Source organism: Dromiciops gliroides, chromosome 6, assembly GCF_019393635.1.
Source record: "Dromiciops gliroides isolate mDroGli1 chromosome 6, mDroGli1.pri, whole genome shotgun sequence".
In the NCBI taxonomy this organism is placed as follows: domain Eukaryota; kingdom Metazoa; phylum Chordata; class Mammalia; order Microbiotheria; family Microbiotheriidae; genus Dromiciops; species Dromiciops gliroides.
Window position 1 is genome coordinate 231,243,288 of NC_057866.1, and position 20,498 is coordinate 231,263,785.

Consider the following 20,498-nt stretch of genomic DNA (forward strand, 5'->3'; position numbering starts at 1 on the left):
TGTATAGTATTTTTGTTTATCTTATTTAACATTTTCTGGTTAAATTTTATTCTGGTTGAGGGGTTTTGCAGGTTTCCTGGGGCCTGAAGGCACTGCAAATTTGACCTCTAAGATCTAATTCAGGTTTAAAGTTCTGATTCTCCAGGATTGATTTCGATGTCTTTTTTAAACCCTCTTCCCCCAACTCAAAAAAAAAAAAAAAGTGGGGCGGCTAGGCGGCGCAGTGGATAGAGCACTGGCCCTGGAGTTAGGAGTACCTGGGTTCAAATCCGGCCTCAGACACTTAACACTTACTAGCTGTGTGACCCTGGGCAAGTCACTTAACCCCAATTGCCTCCCTAAAAAACAAAACAAAACAAACAAACAAACAAACAAACAAAAAAGTAAAAGATTGAATTATACTACCAGTGATGAGGTGTTCAGCCTTGTAGTTGCTATAGGCTCATGACGCTTATCAGATCTGGATCTAAATGTGTCCAACCGATCATTTAATTTGTTGATCAGGGGTATGCTGGAATGAGCTTATATACCAGCTTCTGAATGCCAATTGTTCAATTTTAAGCGAGGAGTATTTACACCTCAGAAATCAGCAAATGCTACAAAGCTGGGCTTGATGTATTGATTTTTTGACTGTCTGGACTTGAGAAAGTGATAGAAAAAATAATAAAAAATTAAATATAAAATTGTAGTGAATATATATCCTTCCTCCCACACCTTGGAACTGCTGGCTAAATATTTACTGCACACCACTGACAATGCTACACCAACCCAAAGTTAAAGAAAAGTCATAATTTTACAAAAATAAAACTTTACTGGTATAATAATTTAAATTGATTTAGTTGCATACAAATCATGAACATGAATAAAAACCATTATAACATTAACCCAGAACTCAAGTTTCCCTAGATTTCTTGTTTGTTTCAGTTTCATGTTAATTAATTACCTAGATTTTGAACTAAACCTTTCCACAATTTGTCTATATTAGACTTGTTTTCCTGTATGTGATATAATTTAGAATGTACTAACTTGCTAAGTACATATAATCAGTGACAATTAGACCTATGTGTAAAAAACCTAGCAGCATTATTTTATACTCACAAAAAGTTGCAAACAATATGTATGGTCAATGATTGGGGAGTAGTTCAACCAAATATGGTCTATGAATAATGGAATAATGACTATGAAGAATTCGGAGATTAATGGGAATGTATTTAAGAAGTGATGCCAAAGGAAGAAAGCAGAACTAGATAATGACTGCAACAATGTAAGGGAAGTCAAAAGGGAGATAAAAAGAAAACTCTGATCAGATACGATGGCCAACAAACAGACACATATTTCCTACATTAGAGAATATATCCCTCCTTTCAGTTAACAACCAATAAACTGTTTAGGGGGAAAATAAAAATAAAAGTTGTAGACTGCTGTCAGAAACAAAAGTTTGAATCCTAAAAAACTCTAACCTATGGTCAATTGCATTGAAATAATTTTGTAGACCAAAGGTCTTTTGGTCTTTTTTTCTAGCATATCATTTGGAAGGCATCATACTGAAAAATCACTTGATGAAGTGGTATTTTTTCATGAGTGATATAGTACCACAGGATAGTGTAAAAATCAAGAGGGTGGTCTGTCCCTGAGACAGAATCATCTCATCTTCTGTTATTTGGCAAAGTGAAAGCTCCTTGAGTGTAGATATGGTTTTATTCTCCAATGGTCAGCAAAAAGCATCAGTCCTAGGACCAAATGAACAAATAAGACAGACAAAGCCTATTATTCAGTACCTTGAAGCTATTTACTTATTCCACACAACAGCAGGAAAGTGCTGCTTTTCATGCAGCCTTTCATTATTTTGAGTTCTAATCTCAACTAATTTGGAGGGGGGGGGCAGGGGTTACACAGCTAGTGTCAAGTGTCTGAGGCCGGATTTGAACTCAGGTCCTCCTGAATCCAGGGCCAGTGCTCTATCCACTGTGCCACCAAGCTGCCCCTCAACTAATTTTTTAAAGGGATCTAAATTAAACTCAATTTTCACATATGTATAAGATTGTATAGCTTCTGGTTTTGTCTTTGTATTTCCTAGTGCTGAGCTCAGTGTCAGGCACATAGTAGATGCTTAACAAATGTTTGGTGTATTAATTATTACAAACCTGAAGAATATGTCTAAATTAACTTGTAGCTTATAAGGATACCAAGACTGTATTTTTGCTTACTACACAGCAGCTACCAATCCATAAATAATTTTAACTAAGGGGATTTAAGTAATTTAATGCTTCCTGACCATTGTTGCCTTAGAAATTAATCTTTATCTCTGCTGTAACTCACTCTAAATATGTACTTTAATGCAGGAAAATAAGCTCTTAAAAAAAAGGTGCTCTTAAAAAAAAATCTAGCACCTAGCACTAACTTTTGTAAATTCTCAGAATTGTGTGTTCATTATAATTTTGTACAGGTATATGCTATTGATTTCTAAAAGGCCAAAAGATTTTACTTTGGTAGGATACAGGTTATGAAGACATTTCAAATATTTTATGCCAGCATTTTCACTACTTAACAGTATCATTTCTACACAATTCAGTCACTATAAAACAGTTTTTGAACCAGAGACTAGGACTGAGATGCTCTCCAAATGAAAGATATTACATCTTTTTAAATCATCATGCAAGCAAGTGATTTAAAAAAAAATTTGCATCACTGGCATAATTTCCATTTGTTTTAGATCTAATTTTTTGTGGGAAATCTTATTTGAGAAATATATGCAAGTTTGCAGTTTTGCCATGATGAAAGCTAAATATTAATATGAAATAGATCACATTGCTTTTTGGCTTATTTGTTATGAAAAACAGTTATGTAATATCAACTTTAGAAGCTCCTTTCCCAAGCATTGAAGTCATTTATAGGAGATGGTTATTAAAAAGTTTAAAAAAGAAACTTAAATCTTCCTATTAGGATTATATAAGTCTTTTCCTAAATGTGGTTAACATTATACTTATATTAACTATATATTAACATAATAGTTTTATTCTTTGTGGAGCTTTATTTGGAAGTACCTGTGTATCTTAAAAATATCAGAGGATCTTCTTCCCTTATCAGTCAAGCAAATCAATGGCTGGCATAGATGAAAATCACAAATAGAAGGACTTTCCCCACCTCTCTCCTACCACTTCTGGTTACCTTACGTTTGCTTTATATGTGTTTTTCATATATCTATATAGATGACTATCGTCTCCCCTAATTGAATGTGAACTCTTTGATGACAGGAACTGTTTTCATTTTATTTTTCTGTCCCCATCCTAGCATAGTGCAAACTAACATTTATGTAGCAGTTTCTATATACCAGGCCCTGTGCTAAGTGCTTCACAACTATTATCTCATTTCACCCTCACAACAGCCCTCGGAGGTAGATGCTATTATTATCATCCCCATTTTACAGATGAGGAAAGTGAGGTTTGCCCAGAGTCACACTGCTACTAAATGTCTGAGCTTGAATTTGAACTCAGGACTTCCTGACTCCAGGCTTGATACTCTGTGCACTTTGGCTCTACCTAACTGGTTTGCTGGTTTGATTGAATGACTTGAAGACAATCGAGGTGTTCTTTGAAATATTAAACTAGTATAAACTAGTACAATAACTAAAACTAGTTATGGTAAAGACATGTCTCATTTTCATTTATATCAAGGATTCATGCTCCACGTTAGACTCGAAGCAGATGATCCTTAATCCTAAAGGACTAGGATCTGCTGGTGAGGACAGAGGAAACATGGAGTCTATGGCTTCATTAAAGCATCTGATCAGCCATACTCTGTCATGTGGATGCTGCACCCGTGGGACCTCCAAGGTCTGCAATAAGCTTCAATCCCTGGACCACATGAATAGCAAAGCTATTTTCTTCTTCCATACAATTGCAAAAATTCACTGTTCCTTGTGAAGCAATTCATTAATTTTTAGTTCTAAATTCACAACTAATTTTAAAAGGGATAGAACATATGAAAACTCAAATCTTACACACACACACACACACATTATATACATATATCTCTATATAGCTGTATATCTTCAGGATTTGCTTGACTAATAAGATCATAGCTATAGAGCTCAAAGGGACCTCAGATACCATCTATTCCAATCCTCTCCCTTTATAAATGAGGAAACTGAGGCCCAAAGACGTTAAGTGATTTACCCACGATCACACAATTATAAAGTGGTAGAATGGGAATTTGGAACTCAGGTCATTTGGCTCCAAGTTCAGCACTTTCCCCACAGCACCATGCTGAACCCTAAATTAGAATGAAGTGGCCGTTGCTGAAATGTTCACTATACCTTCTTTCCTCAGGTATTCCTGAATTTATATACCCTTGAAAGTCAAGGAAAATCATATTTATTAAATCATATGGTAGCACAAAAGGCTTACTTTTACTTCAAGATTAACTCTTTTTGGTACCTAATATCAATTTTTAAAATAGACACTATTGTATAATATACAAATGACCTAAAGTAAATAGCAAAATATTTTAAAAATATAACCCTCTAAAATTGTATGACTATGAACATTAGGTTGAGATTTTCAGTGCATGCCAAGAAATTCCAGGATTTTCATGGCAACTAACCATGATTGTAGGTAATCTTGGAATAACAGCATTTTTCATTTTGCATTGTGGATCCTTACATTTACACTTCAAACAAAAATCATCCTCTGAGGCCTTATAGTGTCATAAATGTGACCTAGGCTTCTCAAAGGCCATGTTAGTGGAGCACAAGTTTGAGCAAGTCTTACCAAACTTGAAAGACTCCAGATATATTTGTCATCTGAAGGCCCATGTAACTAAGTTCAAAAAGACTCACAACCAGGTTGTTTGCAGAAAGATGTATTTCACAATCACAGTACCTCCCAGAGGTCTGTTTTGGGTCAATGGAATGAGGACCCAAATTGACAAAATTACAGATCCTTGAAACACGAAAGCATATGTGTGATAAAGTAGATACAATCTTGGTGTATCTCATTAAAAGTTATTGAGTTAGCATTATCCAAATCTTGAAAATTAACATTCAATTAGTAAATTTTTGGTGCCCATGAAATTTCTTATTGTATGTCTATTGAATAAAAGCATGAAATAAGTGGCCAAATTTAAATTGATTTCAAAAGCCCTTAGTAATTCTATGAAGTACATTCAAAAAAATAAGCATGAAATCCCAAGGGTATTTATCATAGTATTATAGACCTAGAGTAGGAAGTGATATCAGACTATTTAGACTAACCTCTCCATTTTATACATAAGGAAACTGAGGCCTAGAAAATGAACTACCCCAAGGTCATACAGGTAGTAAATAAGCTAGAGAAGTAATATTCGAATCCACCTCCTCTGGCTCCAGAGCCAATGCTCTTTCCACTGTATCAGATAAGATTCAATGACCAAGAATATTTCTTTACAGTAAAAACAACCTTCAAAGCCAACTACATATAAGAACAAATGAGTAAATAATGATAATAAGGCTTTGTTTAGATCAGTTAATACAATGACAATTTTGTCTTATTTCTCATTTAAATTTTCCCAAATTCTCCAATGTTTTTCACTGAGGTTTCATCAGTTGTTAAGAATAAAGTTTTAAAGCCATCATGTTTTCTAAATATTATAGGAAAAAATATTATGAAAACACCTTTACAGAGTAATTAGAAAAAAAATTAATTTAACCAGCGGACTACTACTTTCTCTGAGTTAACATTATGAAAGATTGGGCCCTAATAGTATTTAATTTTGAAAAAAAAAGCGTGTGTGTGTGTGTGTGTGTGTGTGTATACATGCATGCATGCATGTATATATATATATATAACTATACACATATACATACTGAAAAAAAAGGATTTAGAGTAAATGTTGGTTATTTTTCACCTAGTATGGTAATATGCAGGATATCAAGCATTAATTGACTACACTTGCTTTATTTGTATACTCAGTAATGTTTTAATTTTTCATCCTTTTCCCCCAAAGTTTTCTTTTTATCGAGGATGTTTTTATTGACTGTTAATAGGTCTATTTAACCTTAATTAAAAAAAAATTTCCTGACTATGACCAGTAACCCAGAGGAGATAAACATATTTGGGGTGAAACAATATGGTAAAATGAACCAAGTTTCACATCTTGACTGGAATTTAGAATTTCTCTAGTTGTGAACAAATTACTTTTCTTCTCTGGGTCCCTTTCTCATCTGTACAATGAAGAAGGTTGAACTAAATGAGCTCTAGATGAGAGAGAGAGAGAGAGAGAGAGAGAGAGAGAGAGAGAGAGAGAGAGAGAGAGAGAAATCAATATAGCTATTAAGGAAAAAGCTTACTTCATGTAGATTTAGCCTTTCTAAATTACAATAGGACATATTCTTTCTTAAGATTATTCCTGGGGGAGAAGTTCTTAACTTTCCTCCTGGCCAGTTTCTCTTGTACCAAATAAAACTATTCTTTTATTTCTTTTTTTAAAAAAAGACCATTCCTATTAAATCTGTTTGATTAAAAAAAAAAGTGAAGAAGATGAATACAGAGAGTTGGTGGGTGCATTATTATTTTTTTTTTCAGGGCAATGAAGGTTAAGTGACTTGCCCTGGGTCACACAGCTAGTTAAGTGTCAAGTGTCTGAGGCTGGATTTGAACTCAGGTCCTCCTGAATCCAAGGCCAGTGCTTCATCCACTGGGCCACCTAGATGCCCCTACATTAATTTTTTACATTAAATTTTGGTTTAGTATTTACTACAACACATACACCTCCAAATACGCTTATGAATTAATCTTGCTAGGACCTCCTTGGTAAGGAGGCAAGGCACCAGTCTTAGTAGTTGGACGAGTATTTCTTGGGTGTTTGATGCACCTTTCTGGCCAAGTCACTTCATGTTAGATATGTAAGAGGTAGTTAGTTGAGCACTTGATTTGATAGAAAATGAAAGAAATGATCCAAGAGCTTGTCTTTTTAAGCATATGTCATCTTTCCGAGGTAGTTGGCGGGCACATATCCCTTCTGTCCTTGAGCTTCAGCTAACCACCACTCCTTATTGCCACTCACATCACAAAACTGAAGAATGTGAACCCGCTGGTATTCCTGGAGGCTGAGCTCATATTCACTTCGGGCTTGAAATGCATGAACCGCATAAAATATCTAGACAGGAAAACAAAAGACGTTGTGAAAAGCAGAATCTAAAAATCTCTCATGTGAAACAGGCAAAATGGGAAAACTTCCTAAGCTTTAGCAGTCCTGCTTGATGCTGTCTATTCTTTTCTAAAAAATAAATTTTGCTTATGCCATTTAAACAACATCACTTATTTCAACCCCTTCCCCCTTTCCCAGATGGAACATCCTTTGTGACAAAGAAAAAACAAATGAAACTTCATCTGACAATAATAATAATAATAATAATAACAACAAATAGTATTTATATAGCACTTTAAGGTTTGTAAAGTACTATACATTACTTCATTTCTTCTTCAAAGCAAGCTTATGAAATAAGTGCTATCATGATCCCCTTTTTACCTGTGAGAAAACTGGGGGCAACATAAGAGGTTAAGTGACATGCCCTCAAAGTGTATGGATGGATGGGGGCAGCTAGGTGGCGCAGTGGATAAAGCACCAGCCTTGCATTCAGGAGGACCTGAGTTCAAATCCGGCCTCAGACGCTTGACACTTACTAGCTGTGTGACCCTGGGCAAGTCACTTAACCCCCACTGCCCTGCAAAAAAAAAAAAAAAGTGTATGGACGGATGCCCATCAATTGGGGAATGGCTGAACAAGTTGTGGTATGTGAATGTAATGGAATACTATTGTGCTGTAAGAAATGATAAGCAGGTAGATTTCAAAGAAACCTGGAAGGACTTGCATGAACTGATGAGTGAGATGAGCAGAACCGGGAGAACATTGTACACAGTATCAACAACATTGTGTGTTGATCAACTGTGATAGACTTGATTCTTTTCAGCAATACAATGGTCCAAGATAGTTCCAAAGGACTTATGATGGAAAATGCTCTCCAAATCCAGAAAAAAAAAGAACCGTTAAATCTGGATGCAGATCGAACCATACTATTTCTATTGTTTTTGTTGTTGTTTTTCTTTTTTGAGGTTTTTCCTTGTTGCTCTCATTCTTCTCTCCTTACATGACTAATGCAGAAATATGTTTAATGTGATTGTACATATATAACCAATATCAGATTACTTGCTGTCTTGGGGAGGGGGAGAGGTGGAGAAGGGAGGGAGAAAAATTTGAAACAAGAAATCTTATGAAAACTACCTCTGCATGTAACTGGAAATCAATAAAATATTTATATGGGGGAAAAAACCAAAGTATATGGACAGTCATTTTTCTTTTTCAGTTCCCATTAATACCCAGAATAGCTGGACCTTTTCATAGATCTGATCAGGTACTTCCCACAGCCCTCCAGTTATGACCATTGCAAGGGCAACAGATTTATTAAAGGTAAAAAGGGAGTTTTTCAGTTATGGTGAGACCCAGAGGACAAATAAGGAAGGGAAAGGATCAGTGCTGAATGTGAATTGTATTACAGTAATCGATGATCAAGAAAAGGCAAAACTACTCAGCTCCTATATTGGTCCCATTTTCTCTAGCAAGAAGAATAATCTTCAAGCTAGGAAGTATCGGGTGAGAAATGGTTCGGAAAGAACCGAAAGCCAAAATAGTAATGGTGAAAGAGCACCTACCTGGGTGCCCTCAGGAAGCAAAAGTCAGCAGGCCTAAATGAACTGCATTCCAGGATATTAAATAAACTGTGACTGCTGGACAACTATCCTTGTTCTTGAAACAAATCAAACAACAACCACAAAACTGTGGACAAGGAGAGAATGGCTATAAGACTAGACATGAATAAATGTCTTGATTTTTAGGGGATATTTTCAATGAGAAACCACTGAGTTTACCTGATGTTGAATGGAGTAATAAGAATCTGGAGACTCAAGCAACGAGGCCACTGTGTTATTATGTTGTTCAATCGTTTCAGTCACTGCTGACCCTTTGGGAACCCATCTGGGGTTTTCTTGGCAAAGATACTGGAGTAGTTTGCCATCCTGGATCCATTTTGTCAGATAATCAGAGGTTAAGTGATTTGTCCAGGAAGCTTGGAAGTGTCTGAAGCTTAATTTGAACTCAGGTATTCCTTACTCCAGACCTACTAAGTCTATCTAGTGAGCTGCCTCCTGTGTTATTAATTTTACTGAATTGCTTTACTTTGGTATGAGACTTCACATGCATAATATTTACAGGTATACAACAGAAAAACAAACATATTAATACAATAAAAAATCATCCAAAAAGAATCTGCTATATTTTTTCTAATTAAAAAAATGCTTATTCTATTTCTATGTTGACTTTATGAAATTAAATTTGCATAAACATCAAAGAACATGGTATATTATATATAGTTGTTATGAACTGGGAGTTGTATTACTAGGTGTCTTCTCTGTATCAAAAACAATCTCCTCTGATAACAATTGGTCCCTGGCCCAACTTAATGCCAGTAGTGCCTTCCCTCTAATGTATTTTGCTTATACTTAGTTGTTTGCGTGCCTTCTCTGAGAGGTCAGGGACTATTTTTCTGTATTCCCAGTGCTTAGCCTAGTGCCTGGCACATCGCAGGTGCTTAATAAATATTTATTGACATCATTAGTGCAGATAAAACTTTTTTTCTTCCATCAGCAGATCTACTTGGTTTCAACTCCAGGAACATCAAGTCTGACTCAGGATAAGTTTATCACCTGAAATCTCATCATCATGCAGATGGACTCAGACAACATCTAAGAAAGGAATCATTTAAACCCTATGACTTCATATGTACAAATATACAAGATATAGGTTATGAGCAAGATGGATTAGAAAGCCTAATCCACAGAGACAAATTTTAGGTTAAGTGACCTGGAGACTTGGTAGGATGAGACATGTAGCTGAGGTGTGACCCAGGAAAGTTTGTTATTGGTCTTTGATTTCTGTTGGGTCTTATTTTGTGATCATCGTATTTGGGGATATCTTGTCAAAGATAATGGAGTGGTTTGCCATTTCTTTCTCCAGCTCATTTTACAAATGAGGATACTAACACAAATGGGGCAAGTGATTTGCCCAGGGTCATAAAGCTATTAAGTGTCTGAGGCCAGATTTGAACTCAGATTTTCCTAACTCCAGGCCCAGCACCCTATCCATTGTGTCACCTACCTGCCCTCAGGAAAGGTGTATCTTATTTTTAAAAAAAGTAGGACAGGCAAAGGGAAGGGATTTGCATTGCAGATTAAAGATATCTATTCATGTCAAGAAATCTAGGAACCATAAAGGAGAAAGTATAATAGAATACATTTGGGTGAAGATCATCTGAGGCATAAACAGAAGCAATAAATCAGAATGTAGTGTAGGTGACCTGGACGGAAAGTAGAAATAGATGAGTTCAGAAAACAGATGGCAAGTATGGCATGAAAACATGATATAACAGTGATGAGGGACTTCAATGTTCTGGATATCTGACCTGTTCTGTCACTGTCTCTGTCTCTCTGTCTCTGTGTCTCCCCCACTCTCATTTCCCCCTCCTCCTAAAAGTAGAGTAGCTAATCAATTCTTGAGTTGTTTTAGTCATCATTTCATCACTCAAAAGGTAGAACTACCAACAAGCAGATATTCTATTGTAAATATGTTTCTTACCACCAAAGAGGAACTGACTACTGGCTGTAAATTATGAGACTCTTGGGGGCATAGGGAGACCATTTTTTCTCACAATTTGTGTAAAGTCAAGCATACATCCTAGATTTGGGGAAAAAATTTCAAGGGCTATAAAGAAAGCCTTGGTTGGATCCCATGAACTAAAATCTATAGGGCAATTTAACCCTTTGTGAAGACACAAAGAGAGACAACTCCAATGGAAAAAGAAAGAGGAGTAGCTTAAAGAGACAAATGTGGATGCACAGGGAGTTCACAAACCAACTTAGATTTTCTTTTAAAAAATAATTTTAAATTTATGAGCAGAACAGAAGTTGAACTCAAAAGCTTATCATAGTTCAAAATAGGAGCAACTGAGTAAGAATTAGGGGGCTTTGCCTTTTCCCTGTTGTCAGAAATAAGATACCATCTACTCTGAGCAATGCTTTCATCTCTTCTTTTATCTTCCTCTTTCCCCCAGTGTAACTTTAAAAACCATTTGGGATTTTCCTTTATTTTTTTTGCCAGCCTCAGTTCATTCTGAGATCAGCATTCCTGATATGGATCTTCCAGGACTTTATCAAGCTTTTGTATTTATCCCTGTTATATAACCTGGCTTCCATCTCCCGTACACATCTTTCAAGCTTCTAACTTGGTGAATTAATTTGCTGTGCATCCCCATTAGCCTCTTTATATACTCCCCACCCCACCCCCCCGCCTTATGTCCTCAATGGAATTGTTTCTTTGGACTAGAAAAGATGAAAAAATGGCCAATAGCAAGTCTATATCCAGGATAAGGGAAGACATAGAAAGAGAATACCTAGATGCCATTTGATGGATTCAAGTTACCAGGATCAAATAAATCATAACCTTACAGACTGAGAGAATTGACAACTCTGTTTTCTAAGCCTGGGTCAGTGATCTTTGAAAGAACACGAAAAATCAGAGAGGTGCTGTAGGAATGCAGAAGGGCAAATTCCCTGATTTTCAATATGAGGAAGAGAATAGAACTGAAATACAATAAGCCTTATCTTATTTGGATTCTTGACAAAATTCTAGACCATATTATTGAAAGGATGGTTAGTGACTATCTAGAAAGGAGAACTGATCACAAAGAGCCAGCATGACTTCATAAAAGCCCATCATGCCATACTCACCTCATCTTTTTGACAGGGTTACTAGACTGGAAAATCAAGTATATATAGTATAATTTACCTAGACTTTAACAAAATGCTTGACAGCTCTCTCACATCATTCTTGTGGAAAATATAGAAGTAAACTAAGCAAGCAAATTTGCAATTGGTCTCATACTTAGATCCAAAGTATAGTTATTAATTATTCAATGTCAACTTGGAAGGATGTTTAGTATCCCAGAATTCTGAACTTGGCCCTGTGCTATATAACATATTTAAAAGTGAGTAGATTAGAAAAATGGGTGGAATGCTTATCTGATTGACAGAAGACACAAAGCTAGGGGAGAGAGCAAATGCACTGAATAATGGTCAAGATTAAAAAATATCTTTACATGGATGGAACATTGGACCAATTTGAACAAGATGAAACTTAATAGTGATAAGTGCTTCTTAAAGCATTTTAATCAAGTTCAAGAAGTCTAAGATGGATGTATCTGAAAAGAATAGTGGGGTTTTAGTGGGCTTCAAGTTCACTATGTGTCAAAAGTGACATGGCATCCAAGTGATAAGGCAACACAGTCTTACGCTGGATTTGGAGAGACATTGTACTCAGGACTAGGGAGTTAATACTCCCTCTGTACTCTTTCCTGGTCAGATTAGACGTGGAGTTTTTTGTGCAATTCTGGAGGCCATATTTAGGAAGAGCACTGATAAGCTGGAGAGGGCAGGAAGGAGGGTGGACAGGTCCCAAACTTCTGCCATATGAGAATCAGCTGAAGAAAATGAGACCCAGAGAAGAGAAGACTTAGGGGAAACATTAGAGTTGTCTTCAAGTTTTTGGAGCGCTGATATATGATAGGATTTGTTCTACTCAGCCCCAGCAGGCAGAACTGGAAGAAATGAATGAGAGTTAAATTTAAGTTCAATGGAAATAGAATCTTTATTGTTGTTGTTGTTGGTGGTGGTGGTCTTTTGTTTCTGAAGAGGACCAATGACATCACGAGGTGATGTCTTGACTTGTGTGAATTGGACTTGAGTGAAGACTGAGGTATGGTGGATCACCTGGGAATCTTTGATGTTTGACAAGCTTTAGGCACTCCACAGCACCTGCTTCAGGCACCTCCATGATCATTGGAACAACAACAAAAAGTTTCTTAAAAGTAGAAAAGGTTGCATTTGGAAGTATTGGGTTCCCCTCCCCCTTGGAGAGGACCAAGCAAAGACTAAATGACCACTTGTTGCACAGGTTATAGAGGAGTTTCTTGTTCCAGTTGGTCTGGATCACCTTCCTCTCATGTTCCATACACTTAAGATTCTTTTATGAGGTTTTGGTTTATAATGAATTGAAATCACTTCCCTTCAACTCAGCTTCCAGAAATTGCACTTATTGCCAGCACACAGGAGTCAAGAGAAATGGCACTTTCCCTTTAGCATAAGAGTCTTTTGAATAATTAGAATAACATATTTTGAGCTGTGACCTTAAAAGTCATGTAGTCTAGAAATATTCCCATTTTATAGATGAGGAAACTGAGGTTTGGAGCAGCTCAAGATCACATAAGCAGCAGTCAGGATTCAAATTCAGGTCCACTGGTCTCAAATCAAGTATTAGTTCCACTCTACCATGCAGCTATTATGGTGCCAACTGTTTTCTTCCTTAGGGTAATCATCCTCAATTCCTTCAACGTTTCCTTCATGGTATGGCCTCCAAGACCCTCCTTTTCCTAGTCACTCTTCTCTGGACATGTTCTGGCTTTTCAGTGTTTTTCTTAAAGTGTGTTGCTCAGAACAGAACATTTCAAATGTGATTAGACCAGGAGAGAGTACAATGAAACTCATCTCCCTTATTTTGGACACAACACCTCGTTTATGTTGTTAGCTTTGTGGGCTGCCATGTCACATTCTTGATTCATTTTGAGTTAGCAACCAACTAAACCCCTAGGTTGTTGTTTTTTTAAATGAAGATTTTTATCCAACCACCCTATTGTTGTCAAGTTCATTGTTTTGAGCCTTAGATCCATGTAGCACAGGTTCAGTTGAGTGGTGAGGTCAGAAGCCAGATGACAGGGGATTAAGAAGTGAGTGGATGGTGAGGAAATAGAACCAACACATAGAAAAGATTCTTCTGAAGACTTTGGCAGTGAATGGGAAAAAGAGATACAGCATGATAGCTTCACCATAAGTGGTTCACTGACAAATCCATCCACTCAAGAATACTCTAGATTCTGAAAGGTTGGACTTGCTGTAAACCCCATAAAGTCCCTTCTAGCTCTAAATCTATGAGTGTTTAAACCTCTGCTCGTTCATGTCATTCGTGTTCTCTCAGCTCAAAATGTATTTATTTACCTGTTTCCCATATTATATAAGTCAATAAAATATAAGTCCCAGCAGCAACTGATTAATTTCTATCTTTGTATTGCCAGTGCCCGGGACATGTTCCTTAATATATGATGTCTGTTGTTGCAGAATTGAAGGATCCTAGAAAAGACTGAAGCCCCGTGGCTTCTTGAGAGGGAATCTTACATTTTTGTTGACTTCCTCTTCCCAACTATGTCGTGGTCTGGCCTTCCATCTTCCTGGTGCATGTCTGTGTACCTCCCCAGGCCTGGAAATGGTGGTGACTGTCCAGAGGTGTGGTCAGTTGGCTCAGTTTTATTCCTGAGACAAGGGTGGCTCAAAGTGAAATATGTCTGTTGTCATGAGTGATGGGAGGAAGTGGAGGGCTGGGGAGCCATGACTTTGGAAGAACAGCCTCTTTCATTATCTCATTAGTGGAACTAGTGTGGAAGCAGCTTTAGATTGAACTGGATTCCCAATTCTGTTCAACAATGAGCAAGTTACTCAAGCTTCCCATCTTTCAAATGGGGTTAATTATATTTGTATTCCCTATTTCCTAAGGTCCTTGTAAGTAACACCCTTTGGAGATCACAAAGTTCTATATAAATGGCTCTAGATGTTAGGACATCAAATCCAAATTGGCCTTTTTGCAACTTTCCACCCATTTCCTCTGGTTCTGTCCTCTGAAGCCAATCAGAACAAGTTTAGTCCCTTCTGCAGATGGCATCCCTTCAAATGCTTGAAGACAACTATCTTGTGTACCCTCAGGGTACAAGTCCTCTTCTCTAGTCTAAGCAGTCCAAGTTCCTTCAAGCAATCTTCATGTAACATAGACTCTTTGAGTCTGGCTATTCTCCTAGTTGCTGATTTATCTAACTAGATCATCCACAAAAATAATATAAAATACCTCATCAAAAGCATTACAAAAATAAAGGTAAACTATATGGATAGCATTTCTTTAACCTACTTATTTATTAAGTCTATAGTCGAACATAATCTATGGGCAGCTAAGTGGCTTAGTAGATAGAATGCTGGGCCTGCTATCAGGAAGACCCGAGTTCAAATCTGACCTGAAAGAATAGCTGTGTGACCCTGGTCAAGTCACTTAACCCTGTTTGCCTCAGTTCCTCATCTGTAAAATGAGCTGAAGAAGGAAATGTCAAACCACTCCAGTATCGCTGCTGAGAAAACTCCAAATGGAGTCATTGAAAAAACTGCACAACTACAACTACAACAAACGTGATCTGACCTTTATGAAGTGATTCTGCCTCCTAATTGCTTCTTCCTTTTTGAGATGTCTATTGTCCATACGGTTTATGATCCATTCTAGAATTTTTGCAGGAGATCAAAGTCAAGCTCATTGGCCTATAGTTCTTAGACTCAATTCTCTACCTTTTTTAGTCTATCAGGAAAACATTTATCTTTCTTCAATCTCAAGGGACCTTTCCTATTTTACACAAAGTTTAAAATATTACTGTCAGTGAGTGATTCAACAATCACATCTGCTGATTCCCTGCTTCCTGAGCATATAATTAATCTGAGTCAGATATTCTGAATTTATCAATGACAGCAAGGTGATCTCCTTCTAGACAAGAATGACTCCCTCATTAATAATGAGTCAATATGTCAAGCCATTAAGCACTTATTAAGTACCTACTGTGTGCTAGGCGGGGTTTTAAGCATTAGTGATAGGCAAAAACCAGTTCCTGTTCTCAAAGAGCTTGCAGTCTAGTGGAATCAGTTCCTGTCTATTAAAATATAATCAGTTTCATTTTTCATTTTGTTATCTGTGCTCCCCAACGCTAGAATCTCCCAAATCTTTAAACAAAAAATGCATTCATGATACATTTTGTTGTTGTTCAGTCATTTCAGTCATCCCTGACTCTTCAGTACTAGAGTGGTTTGTCATTTTCTTCTTCAGCTCATTTTACACATAAAGAAACTGAGGCAAACAAGGATAATTGACTTGCCCAGGGTCACACAGCTAGTAAGTGTCTGAGGCCAGATTTGAACTGAGACCCAGCACTCTATCCACTGCACTACCTAGCTACTCATTCATATGTATTGAGGCTTTCCTAGACTTTGAACTCTCATTTTTTATTCTTGAACTATATTTTCCAGTGCACTCCCACCCCCATCTACCTCTATACCTACCATTGCATTAAAGTAACTGAGTGGATTTAATTTAGAGAGTGTTTTCAAGTTACTTCATGGCATTTTCCTACCTCCTTATCCTCTCAGATACATACATAGGCTATGATCATTTTCATGGTGATATTTTTGCAAATAGTTATCATGAGCACTGAAATATAAGGTGAACAAATGCCCCATGAAATTATATTTCTTTATTTCTTGGGATGCATGACCAAACCAACTCTACCACCTCCTTTTTTTTTACTTACCACAGAGAAACTGTGAGCTCCACTTCCATTTAACTGTGACTTTCTTTGGTATTATAGTTTCCTTTATAGAAAGAGTGTCAGGACTGATACAATTCAGTTCTTCCAGTGGAAAGTCAATTTGTTGGCCATTGAATGATTCAATCCCTTCCTTTCATTTAATCCCTACCTTTCATTTTCTCTCTCTCTCTCCACCCACACACACACATATATAGCACTTAGCACCTTTGAATAATAAATGCTTGTTGATTGACCAAAATACCAATAGGGTAGGTCCTATTTCTATTATTTCATTGGTATGGAGAACACTCAGATGATAAAACTCCTGCCAATGCAAGTCAGCTCCTTCTCTGCAATATGTAGTCTTAGGGAGTCTCCTAGGACATCGAGAGGTTATGCCTTTTGTCCTTGAGCCATGTAGGCAGTATTTATAAGGAATAGAACTTGAACCTAGGTCTTCCTGGTCCAAGGCTAGCTTCTCTCCACTCCACCACACTACCTCTAAAGTACCAATAGCTAAATTAATATTAATAGATTTTTAAAATGTGTGTAATTCTTTGCAGATTCTGTTCTCTTTTTCACTATGATGATATGTCGTCCCTTCAGAAGTGGAAATGGGCTACACAGGGCTGAGGGTCATCTTGTATTTTTTCTTCATTTCATAAGTTGTATAGACAAAGAATTCATCCTCATCCAGTGACCAGCCTATATTTGCATGAGTCTCTATGTAATTAGCTAGGCTGGTCCTAAGAAAGCAAATGTGGTTTGCTGCCAGAAACATACTTGAAGCTAAGAGGTTGCCCACCAACAGTATGATCTAGTGTCACATCTTACTGCAACCAGTACTTTGTGAAGGGGATGTGCAATAAATATTTTTGTTACCATTGGTGGCACAATGGGTAGAGTACTGGGCTTAGAGTTAGGAAGACTCATCTTCCTGAGTTCAAATATGACCTCAGACTGTGTGTGTAACCCTAGGCAAGGCACATTACCCTGTTTGTCTCAGTTTCCTCATCTGTAAGATGAGTGGGAGGAAGAAATGGCAAACTGCTTTACCAACCCTCCAAGTGGGATCATGAAGAGCTGGACATGGGGGAAATAACTGAACAATAACAACAATGAATGTTACAATTACTCCAGCTAAATGGGGTACTGGACAGAACACTGGACTTGGAGTCAGGAAGACCTGATCTTGCCTAAGATACTAACTACATGTTAGTCTCTATCAGCTTCAGTTTTCCCATGTTCAAAATAAGGATAATACTAGCACTTTCCACATAGGGTTGTTATGAGGATCAAATGAGATGACATACATAATGCATGCAATTGATCTTAAAGTGCTATCTAATTGTTATTGATTATTAATTATGGTCATTAAATAATTTTGGATGAGTCAATGGGATGCTACAATTAATCTAGCTAGGTGGTGGTGCAGTGGCAGGAATGCTAGACTTGGAATCAAGAAGACCTGAATTCAAATCTTTTTTCAAACATTTACTAGCTACCCAAAACTTGAAAAATCCCTCTTAGTCTCAGTGTCCTCACCTGTAAAATGAAGTCAATAGTAGTACCTACTTACGTCAACGAGTTGTTAGGATTAAATGAGAAAAGAGATGTAAAGTGTGTTACAAACTATAAAGGACTGTATAATTGAGAGTTGTTGTAGTGGTGGTGGTTGTTTTATCCACCCATAAATCTGAAATCTCCTAGGATATCTACTTGTTTATAATGGTAAACCATGCATTTTATATTGTGCCAAAGGAGAAAAACTGTGACTTAATTTAAATGGCACGTATCAGTGAGACTACTCAGTAGGGAACTATTTTATTTACCCAAAAGATCTCAACATGAAAGAGTTTGGACATGCTCTTTGACCCAGAGGTACCATCTAGAACCAGATCTCTGTTTGGCTTTAACACATGCTGCATAGAATGAATCCTGACCTCTTCTGGTCACTTCTGGAATTGCACCATGTATATTGTATATTTGCATATTGTCTCAGGAATGTGTGCATCACCCTTTGATAGCTGTAAAATAAAATTACTCCATAATTCAACACTGCCTTCCAGCATCTCTGGCCAAAACTATGAAGTAAAAGAGGGTGTAAAAGAGATTTCTACTGAAGACCTTGCCTTTCAATCAGCCAAGCAGTTTAAGAAGCAGGCTTGATCAAACACCTTGAAAAGACTTAAGAACTTTGATCAATGCAATGATCAACCAAAGATTCCAGAGTATTCATGCTAAAACATGCTGATAGAGAGCTGATAGACTCAGGGTGCAGAATCAGACAAATATATTTTGGATCTGGCCAACGAGGGAATTTGTTTTGCTTGGCTATGCACATTTATCTCTTCCCTCTGAGGTTAACTTCTATTTGCCATATATACCATAACTTCCATACACATTTATAATATATGTTTATATATTATATGTAAAAAGAAGGATTTTGTTTTTTTCTTTTTCAATAGGGGGAGGTGGGAATAAAAGAAAATTTATTTTTCTTAATTGAAAAAAGAATCATCTTTGGTTGGCCAATAATCAGACATGGTAATGTGATGCTGTCTCTTCACTGAGTAGAGGGACAGATTGGTCCCTTGCTAGCTGTGTGACCTTAACCTCTCTGCACTTCAAAGTTTGTCTGATTATTGACCAAACAAGAATGATTTCTGTGAAGGAGAAAGTGGATAATAGGATGATCCCTCAGGTCTCTTTTAAATCTAAAATCTTCTGACTGCCTAAGTTCATAATCTGGACATCTATCTTGGGTTCAGTTTTTTGCAAAGAGGTAATGGAAGGTCACAACCTTGTTATTTTGCATGGATGGAGTCTTAGACCACAACTCCTTAGCTAGCATGTCAGGGAGTTTCATTTTTCCATTAGGAAGAATATTTTATAAGGGATTCAAGGCTGCTCATTGCCAATGACATCAACAAAGATGTTGTTCTTATGGGAATTAAATTGTATTCCCTAGGTTCTGGTGGCAATCTGTTCAGAGCTAGACCGATTGTATTGGGGGGAGGAGACAAGATAAGTGATACCTTAAAAAAAAAAAGCTTTCTCACCATCACTCAAAGTAAGATGAAAAGAAAGATGAAAAAATCCTAAAAATGTTCTTGGCTGTAGTCAGGTGGCACAATGGGTAGAGTGTTGGGTCAAGAGTCAGGAATCCTATGTTAAAATACAGCCTCTGACACTTATTAGCTATGTGACCCTTGGCAAGTCACTTAACCTCTGTTTGCCTCTTTTTCCTCAACTGCAAAATGGGGATAATAATAGCACCTACTTCACAGGGCTGTGGTGAAGATAAAATTGAGATAATATTTGTAAAGTATGTAGTGCTTCTTTCCTTTCTACCTTCCTTTCTGGATGGATTGTAGCATAAGGTCAGTGGGAGGCAACAGTTTTATTCAGACTAGCCTGGTGATGGTTTAAAGGGACAAATTCTTACCTGTTCATCCCCATCCTGGAAAGAGTCAATGTCAGCCCCATCCGCTTCGGATTTCCCACACGTGCCATTGAGAGAGATGCTGCTATCACTTGTGCTCCCTTCTCGGGTTTGTGTGGTGCTGTGGCTCCCAGGCCATGAAGACACAAAAAGACTGATGTTGTCAAAGTCTTCCTCACAGAACCTGTGCTCTCCATCTGCCTGCTGCACTTTGGCTGGGTTGTAGGGCTTCAGGAAGGAAGAGTATACATACCCTTTTGCAACTAGACAGGAAAGAAAGAGAAGAAGCAAGGACATTTTGAAAGGGCTCCTTCCTCTGCAAACATATGCCCTGAGAGAGGTATACCTCAGCTTTAAAGAATCATAGATGGAGAGCTGGAAGGGGGCCTCAGAATCCATCTAGTTCAATCCCCTCATTTCACAAATGAGGAAACTGAGGCCCACACGGATTAAGTGACTTGCTCAAGGTCACAAAGAGAGTAAGCATCAGAGATAGAATTTGAAACTTGGCACTTTTCCCACTGTCCT

General features: G+C 37.3%; 1 protein-coding gene across 1 annotated transcript in view; it reads right to left on the reverse strand.

Annotated features, from left to right (window-relative positions):
• Positions 1–6,813: 6,813 nt before the first annotated feature.
• The window catches only part of ARHGEF38 (Rho guanine nucleotide exchange factor 38), a 131,820-nt gene continuing 118,135 nt past the window's right edge, over positions 6,814–20,498 (reverse strand). Inside the window, exons 13-14 of the mRNA XM_043973157.1 lie at positions 19,974–20,233; positions 6,814–7,134 (exon numbers count right to left, since the gene is read on the reverse strand). Coding sequence (XP_043829092.1) covers positions 6,949–7,134; positions 19,974–20,233 — 446 coding nt within the window. The 3' untranslated portion in view covers positions 6,814–6,948. The remainder of the gene's footprint in view (positions 7,135–19,973; positions 20,234–20,498) is intronic.